General features: G+C 45.8%; 1 protein-coding gene across 8 annotated transcripts in view; it reads left to right on the forward strand.

Moving 5' to 3' along the window:
* The window catches only part of BLTP3A (bridge-like lipid transfer protein family member 3A), a 59,666-nt gene that overhangs the window by 19,848 nt on the left and 19,160 nt on the right, over window positions 1–20,658 (forward strand). For all 8 annotated transcript variants that reach the window (XM_032792654.2, XM_075064923.1, XM_075064925.1 and 5 more), the window contains 10 exons: window positions 8,217–8,379; window positions 9,670–9,708; window positions 11,442–11,533; window positions 12,742–12,931; window positions 13,488–13,628; window positions 14,371–14,541; window positions 16,570–16,747; window positions 18,354–18,440; window positions 19,122–19,286; window positions 19,907–20,061. In XM_032792654.2, the coding sequence (XP_032648545.1) occupies window positions 8,217–8,379; window positions 9,670–9,708; window positions 11,442–11,533; window positions 12,742–12,931; window positions 13,488–13,628; window positions 14,371–14,541; window positions 16,570–16,747; window positions 18,354–18,440; window positions 19,122–19,286; window positions 19,907–20,061 (1,381 nt within the window). The remainder of the gene's footprint in view (window positions 1–8,216; window positions 8,380–9,669; window positions 9,709–11,441; window positions 11,534–12,741; window positions 12,932–13,487; window positions 13,629–14,370; window positions 14,542–16,569; window positions 16,748–18,353; window positions 18,441–19,121; window positions 19,287–19,906; window positions 20,062–20,658) is intronic.

A 20,658-nucleotide genomic window follows, 5' to 3' on the forward strand; every position in this document is an offset into this window, starting at 1 on the left:
CCCCCTGAGCGCTGCAAGATACAGCGCTGTAAAGCGTCAGTGTAATCAGGGCGGCAGCACTGGGAGAGCGGCTCCCAGCGCTGCACGCTACACTCAGAGGATGTGGTTTACGTGCAGCGCTGGGAGAGCTCTCTCCCAGCGCTGCCGCTCCGACCACACTCACACTTCAAAGCGCTGCCATGGCAGCGCTTTGAAATTCCAAGTGTAGCCATACCCTGAAACTAGAAATATGAAATACAATTCAGAGGTCCTATTGTAATTATGCAAAGTATGGGCCATTAATGGTGGCTTGGAATCTTGATGGCTCCCATTAACCAGGACAATTGACTATAGATGGCTCTGTTTACTTGCAAGGCTTCTTGTGAGTCAGGCCGGGAAGAATGAGGGCTTGGAGTCTCACAGGACATGTAACCATGTCACCTGTTACTGTAATCTATCTTAAACCTGGGGCTTTTCCATTTAGAAGAAGGGGTGGGACCCAAAAAGACAAAAGATTCCTGCCTTGTGCCAAAGCTATATAAGGGGGTAGAACAGAACAAAGGGGGCTGCAGTCATGAGAAATCTCCTAGCTACCACCTGAGCTGGAACAAGGACTGTACCTGGGGAAAGGATTGGGCCCAGACTAGAAAGGAGTCTAGTCTGTGAAAGAAGCTTATTGGAACATCTCTGAGGGTGAGATTTTATCTGTAACCAGTTTCTTAATGTATTAGGCTTAGACTTACGTGTTTTATTTTATTTTGCTTGGTAACTTACTTTGTTCTGTCTGTTATTACTTGGAACCACTTAAATCCTACTTTTTATATTTAATAAAATAACTTTTTACTTATTAATTAACCCAGAGCAAGTAATTAATTCCTGAGGGGAGCAAACAGCTGTGCATATCTCCACCAGTATTATAGAGGGCAGACAGTTAGAGTTTACCCTGTATAAGCTTTATACAGAGTAAAGCGGATTTATTTGGGGTTTGGACCCCATTGAGAACTGGGTATCTTGGTGCTGGAGACAGGTACACTTCTTAAGCTGTTTTCAGTTAAGCCTGCAGCTTTTGGGGGATGTGATTCAGACCTGGGTCTGTTTGCAGCAGGCTAGCTTGTCTGGCTCAACAAGACAGGGTACTGAAGTCACAAGCTGCCAGGGAAAACGGGCTCAGAGGTAGTCTCAGCTCATCAGGTGACAGTCCCAAGGGGGTCTCTGTGACCCAAACCATCACACCCTGCAAATCAAATTTGGATTTGTCTTGACTAGGTGGTGTTTGAGAGGATGAAATGGTATCAGTCACTGAGAGAGAGAGCCAGTATGTGTGTATGAGTTGCTCTTGCTGATCCTGTTCCTGGCAGGCCCAGGAAGAATGTTGTTCTTTGCATGTACTGGCTAATGCTGCATGTTCTCTGTTAAAGAGCTTTGGAACAAGACAAATGGATATAGTCCATGCAGTCAATTTTCTTAACAGCCACAAACTATTTCCATTCACTTTTATCCAAGCCAGCATTGCATGCTGCCAAAAATCGTACTGCCATTCAGCATGAATGGAGAGAGTCTGCCAGCAAACTTTGTTTAAAATCCTATACACAGTCATTGGACTTTTCTTCCGCTGAGATTGATCAAAGCATTTCCTTTGAAGCTGCTAGGAAGACTAGGCATCTTTCTGAATTCCCTGCGGCTGTACTGCCATGCACCACCCTGCTTATGACATTTTCAATTTGAAAATTATTTCATCTGAGGATCTCAAAGCCCTTTACAAAGAATTCCTTTATCCTTGAGTATCAGAGGGGTAGCCGTGTTAGTCTGGATCTTTATCCGATGAAGTGGGTATTCTCCCACAAAAGCTCATGGTCCTATATGTCTGTTTATCCTTGAGACAGCCCTGTGAGGTAGGTATGGTAACTTCGTTTTACAGATGGGCAAACTGATGCATAGAGAAGTCCTTTGCCCAGTGCTTGTGCTGGTAATAGAACCCAGGAGTTCTGACTGGAAATCCCTTGCTCCTCTAGACTGCACAGTTATATTTTGGTTTGTTACTGTGACATCATCTTATACTACCTCTTAAGCAGTCTGAGATCTTTCCCTCCAAAGACAGGCACAATATTTGGAATAGTGTTTTTTTAATTGCTGCATGGGGAATCCTCAGGTGTTCTTAGCTGCAGCAATCTGAAGATTGACTTAGATCCCCCCCGTCTGCCCCACTCTGTCTTCCACCCACATTGATATAATAGTTCTCACTTGGCGCTTGAACACTTGACAGGTTTATTGTGTGTTGTGAACCATGGAGCTGGCCATGGTGTATGGGGATATTGCAGGCGCTCGAGTCCTTCTGGTGCCAGGTAAAGCGCGATCTCCAGCTAATAAAGTTGTCGGGATCAGCTTGTTAGGGGATACTTGCTACACTTTCTGATTGGCTTGCTCCGGACTTTAGAAACCAGTGTGAGGGCACGTGGTCTCATTGGGTACATCTACATGGCAAACAGAAACCCATGGCAGTGAGTCTCAGAGCCCAGGCCTACAAACTTAGGCTCATGCTACTGCCCTTAAAATAGCTGTTTAGACATTGTGGCTTGGGCTGTGAAACCCTCCCTAAGCTTCAGAGCCCGAGCTCCAGTCAAAACTCGAATATCTACACAACTGTATTTAATGCCATAGCACAAGCCCCATGAGCCCATGTCTGTTGCAGTGGACTTGGTGCCATGGGTTTCTGCTTGCCATGTTAGACATACCCAGTGAGCTGAGGGTGCCTTAGATTGGCTTTAAAACTCCACTTTATTTACATGGCAGTATGAGGTTTGGCTAAAGACATTGTACTGACCTATCCTCTGTTCATGTAACTGTTTACGTTTCTCCCTTGTTCCTAAATCTTCCCCAAGTCCCCTTCCACAGGCACTGTAAATTAAAGTTTCATATTCATTTTGGCTGCTAACAGGGACTGTTCCGTAGAATCTTGCAGCACTGGCTCTGGTCATCTTCATATCAGTTCAGCAGGATTCCTTGTGGCCCCTACACTTGTATTAAAAACCTGCTTTGTATTCATCTGGCTTTATTTAATATCTCTCTACATCAGTGGGTCAGTTTGAAGATTTCAGCTCTGCCTGTGGCTGAGATGCTGATGATTGTCCAATAAATTTATTCTGTCTCTGCAATATTCTGATACAACCAACACTGCTGCATTAATGTACCAGTTGAGCGCAGCATGTCTCAACAGAGGAAGTATGCTAAGGACTAGACGTCGGGGAGAACTGGTTTTCTGTTCCTTGCACCTCTCTGGGCTTCAGCCTCCCCATCTATAGAATGAATCTATTTGTAAGTCTAATAAGTCAATGTCAAGTTAATGTCTGCAAAGTGCTCTTGGCGTTCCACTAATCAGCATGTGTTATACATTGTTCTCTCTGCCCGTTCGCAGAGGTTTTGACTCTGCTGCGGCTCTCAGTTAGAGAACTTGATCTGTTAGCTCAAGCCATAGAGGCTCATGCTTTATCTCTGGAGATCCCAGCCTCAGTCCCCAATGAGGAACCAGATGATAGGCATCGTGCTTTGAGATCTTTAGTTCTCTTTGTTTACAGATATGTAAGATATCATTGTTTATGCTCCTCCAATGAAGCTGTCACCTGTAGAATGTCACACATGGTGGAATATGTAATTTTACACACACCAGATTTTGCCATATAGTAACTGAAAACTGTGTTGATTTTAGCTGGCTTCTCGTGTGTTTTATATTAGGGTTGTCTCTGGTTTAATGAGGAAATACTTGTCTAAACAGGTTGGCCTCTCTGTGTGAGCCTGAGACAATAACAGGTGTGTTATGCTGTCATGTGATGCGAGACAAACAGTTTGATATACTAGCTTGTTAGGTCTGGAAAGGAGAGAACTTACATGGCAGGTTTAAATCTGTAGAGGTCTCATACTGCAGTCCTCCCCAGCAGAAATCATTACTGCAGAGAATGGTGTGGAAACACAAGCAGCAGGCAAGCTCACAGCTGCTCAAGTCCCAGCCTCTCCTAAGAGGAGGAGAGTGTTTGTCGGCAGTGAAATGCATAACTACTTCTCTCCTCACTTCAGATTCCGCCCTGGCACAATGTTCACTTGGATAAATACATTGTTCTGGGGGAAATTCTGGATTGGCTGTTAAGCAACTAATCCCAGTCAGTTTCCCAGTTCAACTCATGCTCTTGTGGTGAGATTGATGAAACAGCACCAGAGCCCCTCTTCCCTCCACCTTCGCTATCCCCCCAGCTGCTGGCCCAGTTGCTCAGGACTGTCTTTGTGCCTTGCACAATGAAGCAGCATACACGGCCAGGCCAGTGCAGGGAAAGGGAAGTGAGAGAACTGCAGCATGTGACTAACCTGTGAATCTAATCCTGCTCTAGGTGACAATAGGGCCTTTCTTTTCCTCCACTTGCTGGGCCGCTGTGCAGAATTAGAATTAGCATAGAGGAATGTGTGAAGTGGCTCTGGCTTGAGCAGTGAGTAAATCATCTGGCAGAAACACTCCGTCCTTTCTGAATCCCTTGGTATCGTGGTGCTATGCAACCTGCCACCCTTCACTGGCTTCCCTTTAGTGCAGAGGGGGAACCATGTAGTCAGACATCCCAGTGAGATACTGGCTAGGCAAATACAACTTCTGTGATCATGATCCAGTCTATGGTAGGCTGCTGGCCTGTCTCCTAAGCCCAGGAAGGACTGATGCCATGCCCAAAGTCTACTTCTAGCCCAGGGGTCGGCCACCTACAGCAAGCGAGCTGATTTTTGATGGCATGTGGGGCAGGCTGAGCTGCTCAGCCCACCGCCGCTCTGGGGTTCCCACTGCTGGCCCCTTGGAACCCCAGGCTGGCAGCGGGCTGAGAGCCCAGCTGACAGGAGCCGGCAGCCGAAACCCCAGAGCGGCGGCGGGCTGAGCCACTCAGCCCGCCGCCACTCTGCGGTTTCCACCGCAGGCTTCTCTCAGCTGGGGTCCCACTCAGCGCCCGCTGCTGGCCTGGGTGAAGGAACCTCAGGCTGGCAGTGGGCTGAGACCCCGGTTGGGAGGAGCCGGCGGCCGAAACCCCAGAGCGGGGCGGGCAGAGATGCTTAGCCCACTCCTGAAACCCCAGAGCTGGGCGGGCTGCCCCACTCAGCCCGCCGCTGCTCTGGGGTTCTGGCTGCTGGCCCCATGCTAGCTGGTTCCCCGCTGCAGCCCCACTCACTTTGCTTCTGGTTGGAGTTCCAGCACAGGCCCCCTGTCAGACAGGGTCCAGGCCTTCGGCCCTGCTCAGCCCTACCAGCCGCCAGCTCCACTCACCTCAGCTGCCGCTCTGGGGTTCCAGCCGGTTAACAACTGATCACTCAGAAGCCTGTGTGCAGCTTAAAGTATCTAAATAGGTGCCACCAAACATTGGAAAACTCAGCAAGGAAAAGCAAGGGCAAGGATCACACTAAACTAATAAGATCTGCATTTTAATTTAATTTTTAAATCTTCTGAAACATTTTGAAAACCTTGTTTACTTTACATATAACAGTAGTTTGGTTGTATATTCTAGCCTTAGAGAGAGAACTTCTAAAAAACATTAAAATGTATTACCGGCATGCGAAGCCTTAAATTAGAGTGTATACATGAAGACTTGGCACACCACTGCTGAAAGGTTGCTGACCCCTGTTCTAGCCCTTCTTTCAGGGCAGTTTATTATTCAAACCCAAAACTCATAAGTTAACACAAAACCAAGCTATTTCCTTGACCAACATAGGTTGTAGGGGCCCAGAGACCTTTCCCCTTACATTTCTCCCACTGCCACAAGAGTTGCCCTCCTTCCTCCAGCCCTCTCTTCAACTGGGCTCTTTCAGTCCTTCATAGGAGCTACCTAACCTCTCCCTAGCTGGGTCTGATAATCCCCTTTCCCAGGGCCAAAGACCTCCTCTTCAACAGGCTCTGCCTCCAAAGAAGGCTGGCTGGCTGCGTATTGAGGGACCTGGTTACAGCATGGTCAAATCCTAACTTTTTCGTTTGCCATAGATGGGATTGTACCATATTCCTGAAACACACCACATCTTTAGACTTTGCAGGGCTGACCTACGGCTCAGTAACACAATTAAAACATGGTTCAGTCTCATCTACACTGTGAGATCGAACCATGTTTTATTTGTGTCAAGGGACATGCCTTTCAATATAGTACTGTGGTTGTTGCAGCGTAGGTGGGACTTGGGGACTGGCTGGACCAAAGTCCCAGGAAACTTTAAGCTGCTCTCTGTTGACTTTATTCACAAACCTACTATCTGAATGAGAAATCTTGCAACCTTGTGAAGGAGCAGAGTCACCTAACTTCTTTCACTAACTCAGGAATTTATGTAAATTTCCATTTCTGTTACCAAACTTCTGAATCCCCGCCCACCCCCCAACCATCCCTGAACTACTCCTGGTGGGTCAGAGGAAGCAGATTCGTCCAAGTGCAAGTGCCTGGCGAATTGCTGCTGTTGGGAACAAAGCTTTTCTGAACTCTTTCAGCGGGTGGCAAGAAAGGTGCATTTCATTCATGAGGAAGAACCGTTCCAAGATTTCTAACACAGCTGAATCCAGCATGGCTGCTTTTTGGTTTCTTCCCTGTTTATGCACCAATATGTATCTGCCAAGTATCCTAGTTTTTGGCAGGGCCATCTCAGTTGGGAAGAAGAAAAACCTTGCATCCTGCTGCAATTTGTGATCATTCTGCTGATGCAGGGCTCTTGGCAGCTCACCATTACCTTCCTCTTAGATTGCCCTCACCTTTGCTTGCCCTAACTCTCCTGAGTACTCTTCCAAAAGGATCCTTGGTATTTCCAGTTCAGCTGGGTGCTTTCAGATTTGCCCCAGAATCCTTTGCACCTCTCTTTTGTGGCCTTAATCAAATTGTTCTCATCCATCAAATGTGTGGCACATCTGGAATTTGAAGACACCAGGGTGCATACAGCAGATCTGGAAACAGCAAAGCCTCTTGGGAGGGGTAATTGAGACAGGAGAGATCAGCAGCTGATGGTAGCCAGAAGAAAAGCAGGGCGTGGCTGAGCTGGTCAGTGAGAAGCAGGGTGAAGGATTATGTTATGTGCAGGCACACTGATGTCTCGCTGACCACATGTAACCCTGTTTCTTAGCTTGGGACACTGGTGAGCTTGAATCAGCTTCACTAATGAGGGACAGGAATGGTTTGGCTCTGAGACTAGTATTTAAAGAGATGGATAAAATAATTTATTTAAAATACATTACTTCCCCTGACAATAATATGAGCAATCAATAAAACTGATCTAATGTATCTCCACCATTGATGCTATAAGTTTCTTAATATTGTTTTGCATGCTACTTATCTTGGGGAGTGAAACTATTGTCCAGTTGCATTTGTTTCTACTCAATTTCATTTTCTTTGTGCCCTAATGCAATTACATTAATTTCTGGGTTTCCAATGCTCTCTTCTGATTTGATTTAAAACATTTAAAATGCCAAATTATATGGGCCTTAAAGACACTCACCAAGTTTCTTTGCTGATCTGCCACAGTACGCAGGGTTTAACTGTCAGCTAGCTATGATACCAAAATACTTGTCATAGCTTATATGGAGGATACCTAGGGTGAAGACACTTTTAGGGGTGGCATTAACTCTGTCCTTTTCTGTATAATCAAAACATCTGAAAGACAAGAAATTCCAAGTTACACCTAATAACCTTGCCTTCCCACCTATATTTTAAACTGTAATTTTCTCTTTCCCCCCCTTTAGTTTTGGCTATGTTCTTGCAACCTCAGTTCAAGCTTGATGAATATTTTTCTGTGGGGTGGGATGTCTGATCATTTTGTGACCTCCCTCCCTCTTATGCTTTATTAAAAAAAAAAAAGAAAGAAAAGGAAATATTGGACCAAAACTGCTTCTCTCTCTCTCTCTCTCTCTCTCTCTCTCTTAGTACTTATAGTAGGCCAATCTCCGTGACGAATGTACTTATGTCTCTTTAGGGAACTGACGCAGTTGCCATTGAAGTCAATGGGAGTTGATTCGGGAATCGGGGCCCAACTGGACGCTGCAAAACTGGGACAGCAGCTCACACAATGCACTATAGAAATGCAATGGTCTGCCCAGTGTGTGGTGTTAATGGTGTCCCTATTATTCTCTCTCTCGTCCCCTGAGTGTGTGAGGTTCTTTGCAAACAAAGACCCTCAGAATAACCCTCCTCTACGAAGACACAGACACACTGGAAGTTGTTGTTATAATATTGCCTCTTAACTCTTCTTCTTCACAGGTTTACTAAGAATCTCTCTCCAGACAAAATCAACCTGAGCACACTGAAAGGTCAGGGGCAGCTGACCAACCTGGAACTGGATGAAGAGGTGCTGCAGAATGTGTTGGAGCTGCCCACCTGGCTAGCGATCACCCGTGTCTACTGTAACAAGGCTTCCATCCAGGTGAGTTGAGATACCGCGCTAATGGTGTCCTCCAAACACAATGCAGCCCACTTAATGTCAGTCTGCATTTGATATTATCTGGGGCTTTTGATAAAGGATGTCAGCTTTCTCAACTGGAAATGAAATTGTGGTAGCCGAGGCATATCCTGCCCCTTCCTCCTGCTCCTGACTTATTCTTTAATGCTGAAAGAGTGAAACAGCCATCCCAGGTTGCCCTGGCTGTTCACACAAATCGCCAAACTGGACTGAAACAGGAATGTAAAGTGTAAATAAACTCAGATTGAAATTCTTTGGAAACCTGCTTGTGCCATGAGTTTCTGTGCAGTAACTGTTATTTAAAGGTCACATTTTCAGCAATGGAGACATCAGAAATAATGTACAAATTGGGTAAAAGCATGTGAAAAACGACTTGCTAGGCACCTTACAAGCCTCTGCGCCCACAATTACCCGGCTTGCTAGTATTATTGCGGTAATCGCACATGCAGTCACAGCTGCACTTGTGCACAGAGAATGGGCCTCTTCATCTTGAAAATCTTGTTCCAAGTGCTTTTCGTCTCAGGAATTTTTCAGCTGACATTAAATGAGAAGTTGTTTGTTTGTTTGTTTGTTTAACCTCAGCTGATGTTAGACACAGTTACACTAAATTAATGGAAAAGCATTTAGCATATGGAAAAGGCTTTCTGTTAAAGTGTGGTTCTGCTCTGCCAAATGACTAAAAATGGCTCTTTTTACTCATCTCGGCTGCTCCCTGTATGTATTCAGAGTTGGATCTGCTCAGTTCAGTAACAAGCATTAGTTCTTGCTCCTCCTAGAACTGCAGAGCAAACACAGGTCAGTGGGGGTAAAATGGACTGTATTCAGGTTGAGCATAATCTACAGAACTGTAAAGTAAATTCCAGTTACAGCGTGAATTAATTGATTGCAAACCTATTAAAGACAACAGAGTTGCTCATGCATAAGTGAAATCTGCATTTGGGCTGCAGAGCATATATTACTGGTAATGATGCATGAGAAGGAAAAGACTCAGCCTGAAATACAAAAGCCAAACTGGGCTTACGCAGCAGGTTGTTTGAACACCTTTTCAGTTGTCTGTGGGAGCCCATTTGAGCTGGAGTCAGTGAGACACAGTGAACCTGTATTGTCACAGTGCTGTTTTTATGTGATCAACTTTGAGAGCACAGCAGGACTTGAAGTGAGTTGATCTCAGGGGGGCTCAACTGTGTCTCCCTGAAATTGTTCAAACCTATGCATACTGAGGCATATTCTGCAACTCGAGCTCTGTCTTTACAGATCCAGTGGACGAAACTGAAGACGCACCCGATTTGTCTGGTAATATTTTGTTTTAGTCTTCTTCCTTCTTTGTAATAAATCTTAGCTAAGCGATTGTTCCTGCAAAGGGACAACTGGTTCTTATTGCTAGAGGTGTTGAAGCTTTTGTGACATAACATCTCAGCTGCTGATCAAATCCAGCCCATTGCACAGAGGCTTCTCTAAGGTCACGTGAGATGTGAATGTTGTTCTTTACCACCCAGGTCTCATAGAAGTGTCTTTGTCTCTAAGGGTATGCCTACACTGCCAAAAATCCCCACAACAGCACGTCTCAGAGCCCAGATCAGTTAACTTGGGCTCATGCTACAGGGCTAAAAATAGCAGTGTATAGATGTTTCTGCTTGGACTGGAGCCTGGCTTTGACACCTGGTGAGGGGGCTAGAGCCCACACTCTGAGACCTACCCCCTGCGTTAGGTTTCATAGCCCAGCTCCAGGGAGGGAATGTCTGCAGCGATATTTTTAATGCTGTAGCATGAGCCCCATGAGCTTGACTCCGTTGACCCAGGCTCTGAGACTGGCTGCCACGGGGTTTATGGTTGTTGTTTTTTTTTGCATTGTAGACGTACCCTAAGGCCTTTCTGAGGTTGCTGAGCTGTCCTATGGTCAACTGTTGGATAGCCCTAGGGAAGAGTACAAATTGCTGCGATATGGTGAGACTTGCCCAGATGACATTACCACTGGCCCCAGGGTGCTAAACTTGGTTTCAAGTGTATAATAAGAGTGTTCTCTACAAGTAGATGTGAAATCAGTGATAGATTTTTCTCAATGGATCTCAAAGTACTTTGGAGACTGTGTGTACATTAGCACTGAAATGCAGCAACCTCTGAGACCTGGTCTACACTACAGAGTTAGGTAGATTTGTGTCGACCTATTTGTCTGTGTGTCTATGCTCAAATTTGTCTCCAGCTGATATAAGCACCTGTTAGTCACACAGTCAAATCACCTCCCCGAATGGCATAAAGCAAAGGTTCACCTACTGAGGTCAGTGTGCGAGCATAGATATTGTATGACCTATATCAACCCTCACAGTCCTCCAGCAGCTGTCCCACAATGTTCCATTCTCTACAACAGTGAGTGCTCTGGCCAGAACTTTAAACTCTACTCTCAGAGACTGGAAGCCACACCCCACCTTAAACGCCCCCCCCATGGGTTTTTTAAATGTTTTTTTCTGATCTCCCAACTTGTGTGCAGTTGCCCAGCCACCTGTGCCAAGCTCCACACACTAGACATGCTCCTGCCTGGAGTAGAGAGGAAGTATTGGGTCTCTGGGGCCTGTGGGAAGAAGAGGCTGCGCAAACACAGCTACAGACCAGCTGTAGAAATGTGGACATCTGTGAGCAGATTGCACAGGGGCTGCAGGCAAAGGGGTATGACAGAGATCAGCAGCAGTGCTGCATGAGAGTGAAAGGCACCTGCCAGGTGCAGAGGTAAAATGGGGAGAAAGATAGATACTTTAGTCAAGGATGCTCAGCCAACCCCCTTACCTTTATGAAAAGCGCTCTGTGAAATTTTCAGTGTCCATGCAGAGTAGATGGGACCTTGGTTTTTAAGGTCTCATTTGAAATATCCACCCACACACAGTGAATTTCCTGAGAATGATGGAAGGTGGAGTCTATCTTGTTGGTATTTGACCCAGCAGTTCCAGTGACCTCCTATGTATTTCAAACCTAGGAGCATAATGCTCATCCTGAATCTTAATATCATGCTTACTTCTTCCTTGCTGTGTTTGCAGTACCTGGATAAGGTGGAGGTGGAGATGCGAACCTGTGAAGAGCCTCGACCACCCAATGGACAATCTCCTATTGCTCTCACTGCAGGTCAAAGGTTGGCATCCCCTAACTCTGCAGTTAGTTTTTTGACATTGTATTATCTGTGTTGGACAGGCACCCCCGATTTGTCCATTTTGAGCAGTGAAGGAGCCTTGCAATAAAAAAGAGGAATTGTTTTCTCCCAGCCTTTTTAATTGTGAGATGGGGACAGGGTTTGGCAGAAGTTTGTACAGCTGGCCATGGTTGACCTAGACTAGATCCTTAAGAATGCCCAGCTCCTTTAAGCCATGCTCCCTAGAGGCTTTGCATTGCAGCTCGCACCTCCTGTTAGGAAGCAGTGGATAAGATTCGTTCACTGCAGCCCGTCTCCCCATCCTTTCCTGCTCCTCTAGCAAAGTCTCTCTTTCCCACTTCCTGAACATCTTCATTGATTTCCCTCATCTTTGGCAGAGACCTAAATCTCCTTGCTTCCAAAGCTTCACTGAAATTCTTGCCTAGCCTGCACCTGTGTTCTTCTCCGCTGGTTGTGCTCTGTCACATTTCCCAGCACCCCACCCAAGCTTCTCTCCTCACCGCTCCTTTATCCCCATCCTGACTCAGCTCCTGCTTTCATGTTGCCCCTCCAGGCCAGAAACAAGTAACATCCTCTCACAAAGCATTCCCCATGTTCACTCTATACTGTATTGTGTCTGACTGGGCTGTTGAGCTTTCATCTTTTTGGGAAGTCCATTGACAGAGCTATGACACTTCAAACCCATTGAGGCTCTGCAGAAGCTCTAACAGTTTCAACACATTCTGCCCATTGTACTGTGCTGTATACTCCTTCTTTGCTACATTAACAATCATGTCTCTTCTGAATTGGCTAGCAGTGCTTGCTGGGGTGTTGTGTGGGACAGGAGTATTTCTGTCTCTGACCTTGGGAGTGAGAGGCAGATTCCAGGAGCTGATCATCAGCTTCCATGTGCACTGCATCCCCTTGCCCACCCCCTTGCTCCATCATTTACTCTTCTTCCTCTGTCCCTGCCTACCATGGGGATGGCTTTGAACACTCAGTTGTAACCACGGCTGAGGCTAGTCTATCAAATAGGGGGTGCCTTAGAGCACAGATGTTGGCACTTCTCCTGGAGGTAGCCCATCTCTGTGAAGCCAGGCTGCTTTTGAACCTTAGATCTCCTTTGTGACAGTTGTTTGTTACCACTGGGTCAGCCTGAACTGGGGCCCTTTTTAATAGAATGATGATTTTGAGGGTTCTTCTCTTTACAGCGAGTATGGCTTTGCTGAAAAAGTTGTGGAGGGAATGTTCATTGTTGTTAATTCCATCACCATCAAGATTCACTCCAAGGCCTTCCACGCCTCTTTTGAACTGTGGCAGCTCCAAGGATACAGCGTGAATCCCAACTGGCAGCAGAGCGACCTACGTTTCACCCGCATTACTGACACTCGTAGGGGAGAGGTAAGACCCTCTCTGTATTGGCAGACGCAGCATACGGGGGTTTCACATTTAGGTCTCTTCCATGGTCCCTGAAGGGTCTGGCAGATTTGGGGCCATCGTTCATCTTCTCTGAATTCTCACCTCATGGTCTCAGTATGGATGGCTATAAGGAACCTCAGTGACCTCTGCTTCACAGTCTAAAGCATCCACTGGGAAATGGAGTCGCTCTGAACTCTTCCATAGCCAGTGGTCCCCTGTCACACTTCTTGATAGCATCTCCTTACTGGGAGAATGAAAAACTGGAGAATCTGTGAGCTCCCTTACAATCAATATGGTTTCACTAGTCTCTGCTGTGATTGCACTGTAGAGGGAGGACTATATACTCCCAGGGCAGCTCCTCCATTTATTACTGGGATCCCAGAAGAAAGATAGTGTCTCTTCCTTCCCCACTTCTAAGTGTGTTTCTCTTCTTGCCTATGCGCTGCTACCGTGTAACATATCTATCGTTAAAGTGTTGAAGTTGGTGAAATCCTCAGCATTTTCCCATTTGTCTCCTGGTCTCTTTCTCTCTGGGTAGGTTTTGACATTTAAAGAGCTCACCTGGCAGACACTTCGGATAGAGGCAGATGCCATTGACAATGGTGATCAGGATCCCACCACCACTCCTCTGAGGCTCATTACCAATCAAGGCAGGATCCAAATTTCTCTCAAGAGAAGGGTGAGTATCATCACTGATAGCAGGAGTGATTTGCATGGTAAAGTCCTGATTGCATCTCCCTGATCAGGAATAACGTCCTTACTAAATTGAATTTCAGAACTGAGAAGAGGCACAGAGAGGGATAGTTATTCCTGTGTCTGGTGAAGGTACACGTGCCCTCCCTTCTCAGTGTTTGTGCTTTTTCTCCACAAAAGCAGAGCCCTAGATGCTGTATTGCTCTGTGGTTTCAGTGAGGTACACGCTGTGTTCTTATCTTGCATACTCAGAACAGCTCATTTCTTAGTTCAGGAATGCATGCAGCAGGGCAAGTGGGTGAATAATCCTCTGTCACATTCATGTAAAAGTGTGCTGTGTCCTCTTTTACTGAGCACTTAAATCACTGCCAGGCTTAGTTGTACTATAAAAAAGAAAAGGAGAAAGGTGATGAAGTGTCGATTAGAAAGAATAAACCTCCTGCATTTCTACTTCTTTTTTCAGTGCAGCTGGACACATGCCTTCTTAGGTGGAGACGGATTTGTCTAGCCTGGCACTCAGCTGAGACAACAGATCCCTCTGAATAATATTGGGGTACCCTGGACACGTGTCAGTCAGATTAATGGCCTCCCTCTACCCTATTTTCACTCATATGACTTCTAAAGTGGCACATTTTGCAGCTACTACAGTCCACAATTCCACTGAAGAATAAATGTGTAAGGTTAAAATTGTCATGTTAAACTCCCTGCTTTCTCTTTGGTTGGCCTAGACCAAAGATTGCAACGTGGTGGCATCTAAGCTGATGTTCCTCCTTGACGACTTGCTGTGGGTGCTGACAGACTCTCAGCTGAAAGCCATGATGAAGTATGCAGAGTCCTTGAGTGAAGCCATGGAGAAATCTGCCCAGCAGAGGAAGAGTATGGCACCAGAACCTGTCCTGGTAAGCAGCCATCACCCAAGCATGGGCATCCTGGTAAAAGGGAAGAGAGATGGAAAAGGCAGCATGGATTCTCTGTATACATATACAAATGGGTGCCTGCTGCCAAGTGGCTTCTCTTATGATGGGAAGAGGTAGAAAAGCTGTAATCTGTGCAGCTTCCCAAAAGTCCTGTCAACACTCCTTATGGGTCTGAGCACTGGGAGAAGTTCTAAAAGCTTAGCTGATGCAAGATTAGGCACACATGGGTATGGAGTCACCACTGGGAGAAAAACATGATCTAAAGGCACTGCACCCAACACCAAAAAGCATCAGTGAATATTTTTAAATGGTCATGGACTAGAATTGGTCTGGGGAAAAAGATGGAAAATTCTGTGATCCTCTAGGCCAGCGGTTCTCAAACTTCATTGCACCATGACCCCCTTCTGACAACTAAAATTACTACACAACCCCAGGATGGGGGGGACTGAAGCCTGAGCTTGCAGAACCCCGCCACCCCAGGCAGGGACTACAGCTCAAGCCCAGGGGCTTCAGTCCCAGGCAGGGGGCCTGTAACCTGAGCCCCGCCACCCAGGGCTTTAGCTTCAACCCTGGGTGGTGGGACTTGGGCTTTGACCCTGGGCAGTGGGGCTTAGGCTTCAGCCCCAGGTCCAAGCAAGTTTAACACTAGGCCTGGCGACCCCATTAAAATAGGGTCATGACCCACTTTTGGGTCACAACCTACAGTTTTGAGAACTCTGCTCTAGGCAGGACTATCACAAGGTGTCAAAGGACTCATAGATTTTGTTTTGGTAATAGCAGATAATGAATATACCCTGGAAGTAGTCTCTTTAGCCTCTGCTAGGTAGTTCCTGTCTCATACTTTTGTTCTCAAAATAAAAATACCTGGGGAGCACTCCAACCTTGTAAAAAATTATCATGATCCAGGGTGTTCAGGGAAGAACATGATCATGCCATTTCAGGATCATTATATTTTCTCCCAGTATCCTGTGAGGGGACTCCCAGTGCTCAGAGGTGTTTGTATTGTTCGTTTGCAGCACACAAAGCGTATTGGTATTTCAGAACCTCTAACCAGCTGTTCCTCACACCCTCCTTCTACATGCATCTGATGAAGTGGGTATTCACCCACGAAAGCTCATGCTCCAATACGTCTGTTAGTCTATAAGGTGCCACAGGACTCTTTGCTGCTTTTACAGATCCAGACTTAGCACGGCTACCCCTCTGATGCTTGACCTCCTTCTAGCGTTAGCCCTTGAACTTCTCCCCCTTACCCTCGCAAATGTTTTTTTAAAAGAAGTTTTGCAAAATGCTCGGCTAAATTAAATAACAGAGAGAAGTTTAAATAACTGCTGTAGAGGGAAAGTGAAATTAAGGGGTACAAGGCAAAGGATGAAAGATGTTTTCAGCAGAGATTTGCAAAGAGCCAGAGAGCATGAGGTGAGAAAAGGGATGTTTCTCCAGATAGCAGGAACTGCAGGAGAGATGGTTTTGCAAACAGTGCGGCGAGATAAGGCTAAGAGGAATTTAAATAGTAATGCTAATATTGCCCTTTTCATCCATAGGTCTGAAAGCATTTTCCAAAGATAAGTGAGCATCATTAGTCTCATTTTAGAGATTGGGAAACTGAGGCATGGAGCCTTTCCAAGGTCACACAGCAGAGCTTAGAACATAACACAGATCTCTTGATACCCTGTTTGGTACCCTGTCCACTGGACCTTGCTGCCTCCACTGATATAAATCAATTGATGTCACTGCAATAGAATTAAGCTTTACCCAGTCTATGTCTGCAGAAACGGAAGCTTAAGATCAAATTGCTAATCATAAGTACTAGTTGTTCAGTTATGTTTGGCTCTTTCCTTATACATACAGTGTTACAACCACTGGTCAAAGGCCTTTCATTTGGGGAGCACTGTTCAGGCTCTTCCACGGTGGAGTGTAAACATAGGCTGTTTCCAGTGCACTAGAATCTGCTTCCCTATTTTCCTTCGATGATGTACTGGTACCTGCAGAACATGTTTCTGTGTATTCTAGACCCCACCACCTGCTCCAAGTGCCCACCAGTCCTGGTCCCAGACATTTGGAGGCAGTCTGAATGCAAGCAGCATCAGCCAGTACTTTGAGAAGTATGACATGAAAGAGTCGTCCTACCACCTATTCATCTCCCGTCTGGACCTGCACATCTGTGATGACAGCCACACCCAGGAGTCAGGTACCTGACCAAGAGCAGCACTAGGGAGAGCCTGGAGGAGAAAGAAATTAACCAGATTGTGGGGGGTACTTCTTTTTCACATGTGCACATTCATGTAATTCTGCACTTCTTAGTTCAGTGTTAGCACATCTCAGTGAGGCAGCTGTTAATGGCTCAGCCTTTGTGAGGTGACACTGTGCTGAGTACCAGGAGACTTGCATGTGTGATGTAGCTTCCTAGGAGAAGGAGTGGAAGTCCTCTCACTGGCTTGGACAAAGCATTAGAGAATATGCAATAGGGAACAATCTGTCACCGACCGAAGAGGTAGATTAGATGGTCTAATAGCTCATCTCACTTGGTCAGTATGGGATTGTTCCTTACCATTTATTTTCTGGTAATTTAGCTAGTCTAGTTTTAAATGGGCTAGGGAATGGGGCTTCCCCACTTCCCTTGCAAGACCATTCCCCAGTCTCGCAGATCTCTCTGTCAGGAGTGCTTTCCCAGTAATTCAGTTTAAAATTGGCCTTTCCTGATTTTAATCCCATTCCTCCTAGTTTATCCCAGTGGGAACATACTGCATGATTCCTCTTCCTCCCTGTTTGAAGTAGCATGTGCCCCTCTTCCAGTCCCCTGCTCTCCTTGCAATCTTGGTTGTCCCTTAGCCAAGCTCTAGATATTTATTTCTATAAATCTTTCCTCATAATTCAGTGCCCTCTGATTATTACTGTTGCTTTTCTCTGAACTTCCTCCAGTTTGTCTCCTTTTCTTGTTGCTGAGTTACCTGGAACTACAGTACACACAGTATTCCAGCTGGACTTTCATCAGAGCCATATAGAGAGAACAGGCTGGTAATAAACCCTGTGATTTAAAGCCTCAGCATAGGCAACCCAAAGCTGTGTTGTCCTCTTTATTTTGTTACCATATTGTTGGTTATAGTGGTGAGAACCATAACTGCCAGGGGTGCTCTGCAGTTTTGTGTGTGATGCTCTAGTTTTCTTGATGGCACTAATGGTTAGTCAGTTTCATTCCATTGTCTGTTTCCTGGCCTAGATGATCATGGGATATGGTGCCAAACCTAAAAGGAGGTATAATGATTGCAGCATCTTACCTTAAAATGGTATCCTTCTATATAGCCCCTTTCATGCCATGGGATCCCAAAATACTTTGCAAACTGTACCATATATATACAGGGATTACTCACACATCACAGAAATGCAGTCACCTCAGGAATGGAATGTGGCAACTATTCAGCAGTGCTTATCAATTCTTTACCAGCCATTCAGGGCAGCACATGGAGAACACCACTTTTTACAGGCAACTGAAACCTCAGGAGAATTTTAAAGAGAGAGAGAAAACGTAGTGACTCTGATTAGAATTTAGCCGTGGCCCCAGGCTTGCCATCTTCTGGTATAAAAAGGGCTGTGAGATTCTTTTTTGAGCAGGATTTTATGTCTCGTGTAAAAGAAGGTTCCAGTACCACTTGCAGTACTGTGCCCCCTAACACCGAAGTGAGATGCTGGTACAGTAGCGACTCAGGGAGTTATACAAAGTTGCTCTGAATTCCCGTCAGTTAGGACTTGGCTTGCACAGCTGATAAGCAGATGTTCTTTATTTTGTCTTCCCACAGACTCCTCAAAGCATGGGGTGATGGGAGGTGCAATGCAGCTCACGTTCAGGAGAATGGCTTTTGACTATTATCCCTTCCATTGGACAGGTGAGGGGAGCTTGTTCTTTCCTCATTCATGAATAGGATAAAAAGAGAGATTATGAGGAAACATGTTGCTACAAGACTGTGGGTTGAAGCAGACTGTGAGGGAGGTTGTGCAGAGAGGTCTTGTGACTTGAATCATCTTTACAGGGCTAATCCAATTCACCTTTTTGTTGGTGAATGGCACCCTTAGCCCTCAGGAGAAAAGGAGCCAGGCTACAAGGAAGGGAACACTGCGCCCTCTGTCATAAAGTCATAAGGTTAAACCCTTGGATCCCCCACCTTTCCCTATGCCTAAGCTCTGGATCTGGTTCCTATATGAGCCTGGTCAGCTTGAAAGGGCTTCAGTGTAAGGGATGAGGCCCAGGAGGAACCCAGTAGCAGTTGTGTGTAACTCAGGATCCCTCACAGTGGAAAAGGTTGCGGTCTTACAGGGGAGAAATGGCACCTGCAAAGAAACTCTTGCATCTGGAACCCTCGCAGGCATGGGCAACTGTGTTGTGAGGCAGCCTGCATTGTTTAACAGGGAGTTATCCAGCCATGCAGTTCTTTATGCATCAGTGGTGGTCCCAGTTGGAGGAGAGCATTTAAAAGGTGCACCTATGAGTAGGGGTGCTAAGGGATTGGGTGCTGATCCAAACCACAAGAACCTCCTCTGAAAAGCTGCCATGTTTGTTTGTTCTGCAGAAGACAGCTGCAAGCATTGGGTGAAGTTCTGTGAGACCATGGAGACTCGGGGACAGTGGGCAAAGAAGCTGGTGAATGAATTTCAAAGCAAGGTGGAGAAGCACTGTGTAGAAATGGACACTGGATCCACCAAGACTCCAGGGTCTCCCTTCAAAAAACTACCAGGTAGCACTGTTGGATTAACTTGGGGGTTTTCTTTCAGTTGCCTCCACTTTACAAAAGAGATTAACAGACTTACTTACTAGTGATTTGGGCAAAAGATAGTTATCCCTACCACAGGGACTACTTCCTCGTATAAAAAAGAAAAAAAAAACTTGTACAATGCAGCAATGAGTTATCAGTACAAAAATCTGTGGCATATGAAAAATTGCAAATACAGGGACAGAGTAAAATACAATGAACTTAATATCCAAATGAGTGACACATGGATTACTGGACAGATTGCGGTATTCATTTTCATAGCTAGTCCAGGAAACCCCTCTATGTTTGAATGTATATGAAGCTGTCTGAGTGCCACAGAATCCTTGAGTCCTTGCTGCAGAATTTAGGTTGATTTTGCCACAGAGTACACAGATCTTTAACTGTATTCTTTCCTCATAAAGCCCTAAGATTTCATCACTTACTTTTGCCCATTTGTATCCAACTCTGGGTCCCTTATTTCTAACCAATAAACACATGTGCTTACTAAAGACCATTTGTGGGTTGGATGTTTAACAACTCCAACTGATTGCTAAGGAGATGAATTAAATTGTGGCTGATGTGATTTTAAACTTTTTTCCCCCCAGACATTTTGTCCAGTCCTCACAAAAGCCCCCCAGAGAGAGGCTGTCCCCAAACACGTGCACCTCCTGCAAGCCTACCACAGCTTCGGCACCCTTCGTGGAACCGTCTCCGATCCAGCTGCGTGGTAGTCCGAGTGGATGACTTGGTCATTCATCAGGTGGGGAGGAGGCTCTCATACATTGTTGAAATTGCAATCTTAGTTTTGGAACGAAGTATTTCATCTGATACCATGTTAAACCACAAAGCACAAAAAAACTAGTGTGCAACCAGAGCCAAACAAGGGTCTGTAGCTGCAGCATTCACCGATCCTGGCAGGTCTCTCTTAGATACTGCTTATATCTTCTGAACCAAACAGGGGCTCAAAAGAATCCCAAAACTTAAAGCAAATTGCAGCCAAAACTGCTGTTTCTGTTGAAGCTCACACTACAAAGCTGGGGCGGCTTTCCCTCCACACCTTGATCAACCCCTAGCCCAGCTCTGAGCAAATGATGTTTTATGTATTTGAGAAATTAGTGAGCGTGGGCGAGGGTTTCTTGGTAAGTGTCTTCACTGACAGCAACATAAGAATTGCCAGCCTGGATCAGACCCAAGATCTGTCTAGTCCAGAATCCTGTTTCTGACAGTGTGATCAATACCAGATGCTTCAGAAAACTTTATGCACTGTCTATCTCTCACACCCCTCCTGTAAACCCTGCAGAGTTTCTAGAGAGTGAGATGGATTCTGTTCTGCCATGTTGGTCTTGGGATCTGAGAG

This window comes from Chelonoidis abingdonii, chromosome 4 (assembly GCF_003597395.2).
Source record: "Chelonoidis abingdonii isolate Lonesome George chromosome 4, CheloAbing_2.0, whole genome shotgun sequence".
In the NCBI taxonomy this organism is placed as follows: domain Eukaryota; kingdom Metazoa; phylum Chordata; order Testudines; family Testudinidae; genus Chelonoidis; species Chelonoidis abingdonii.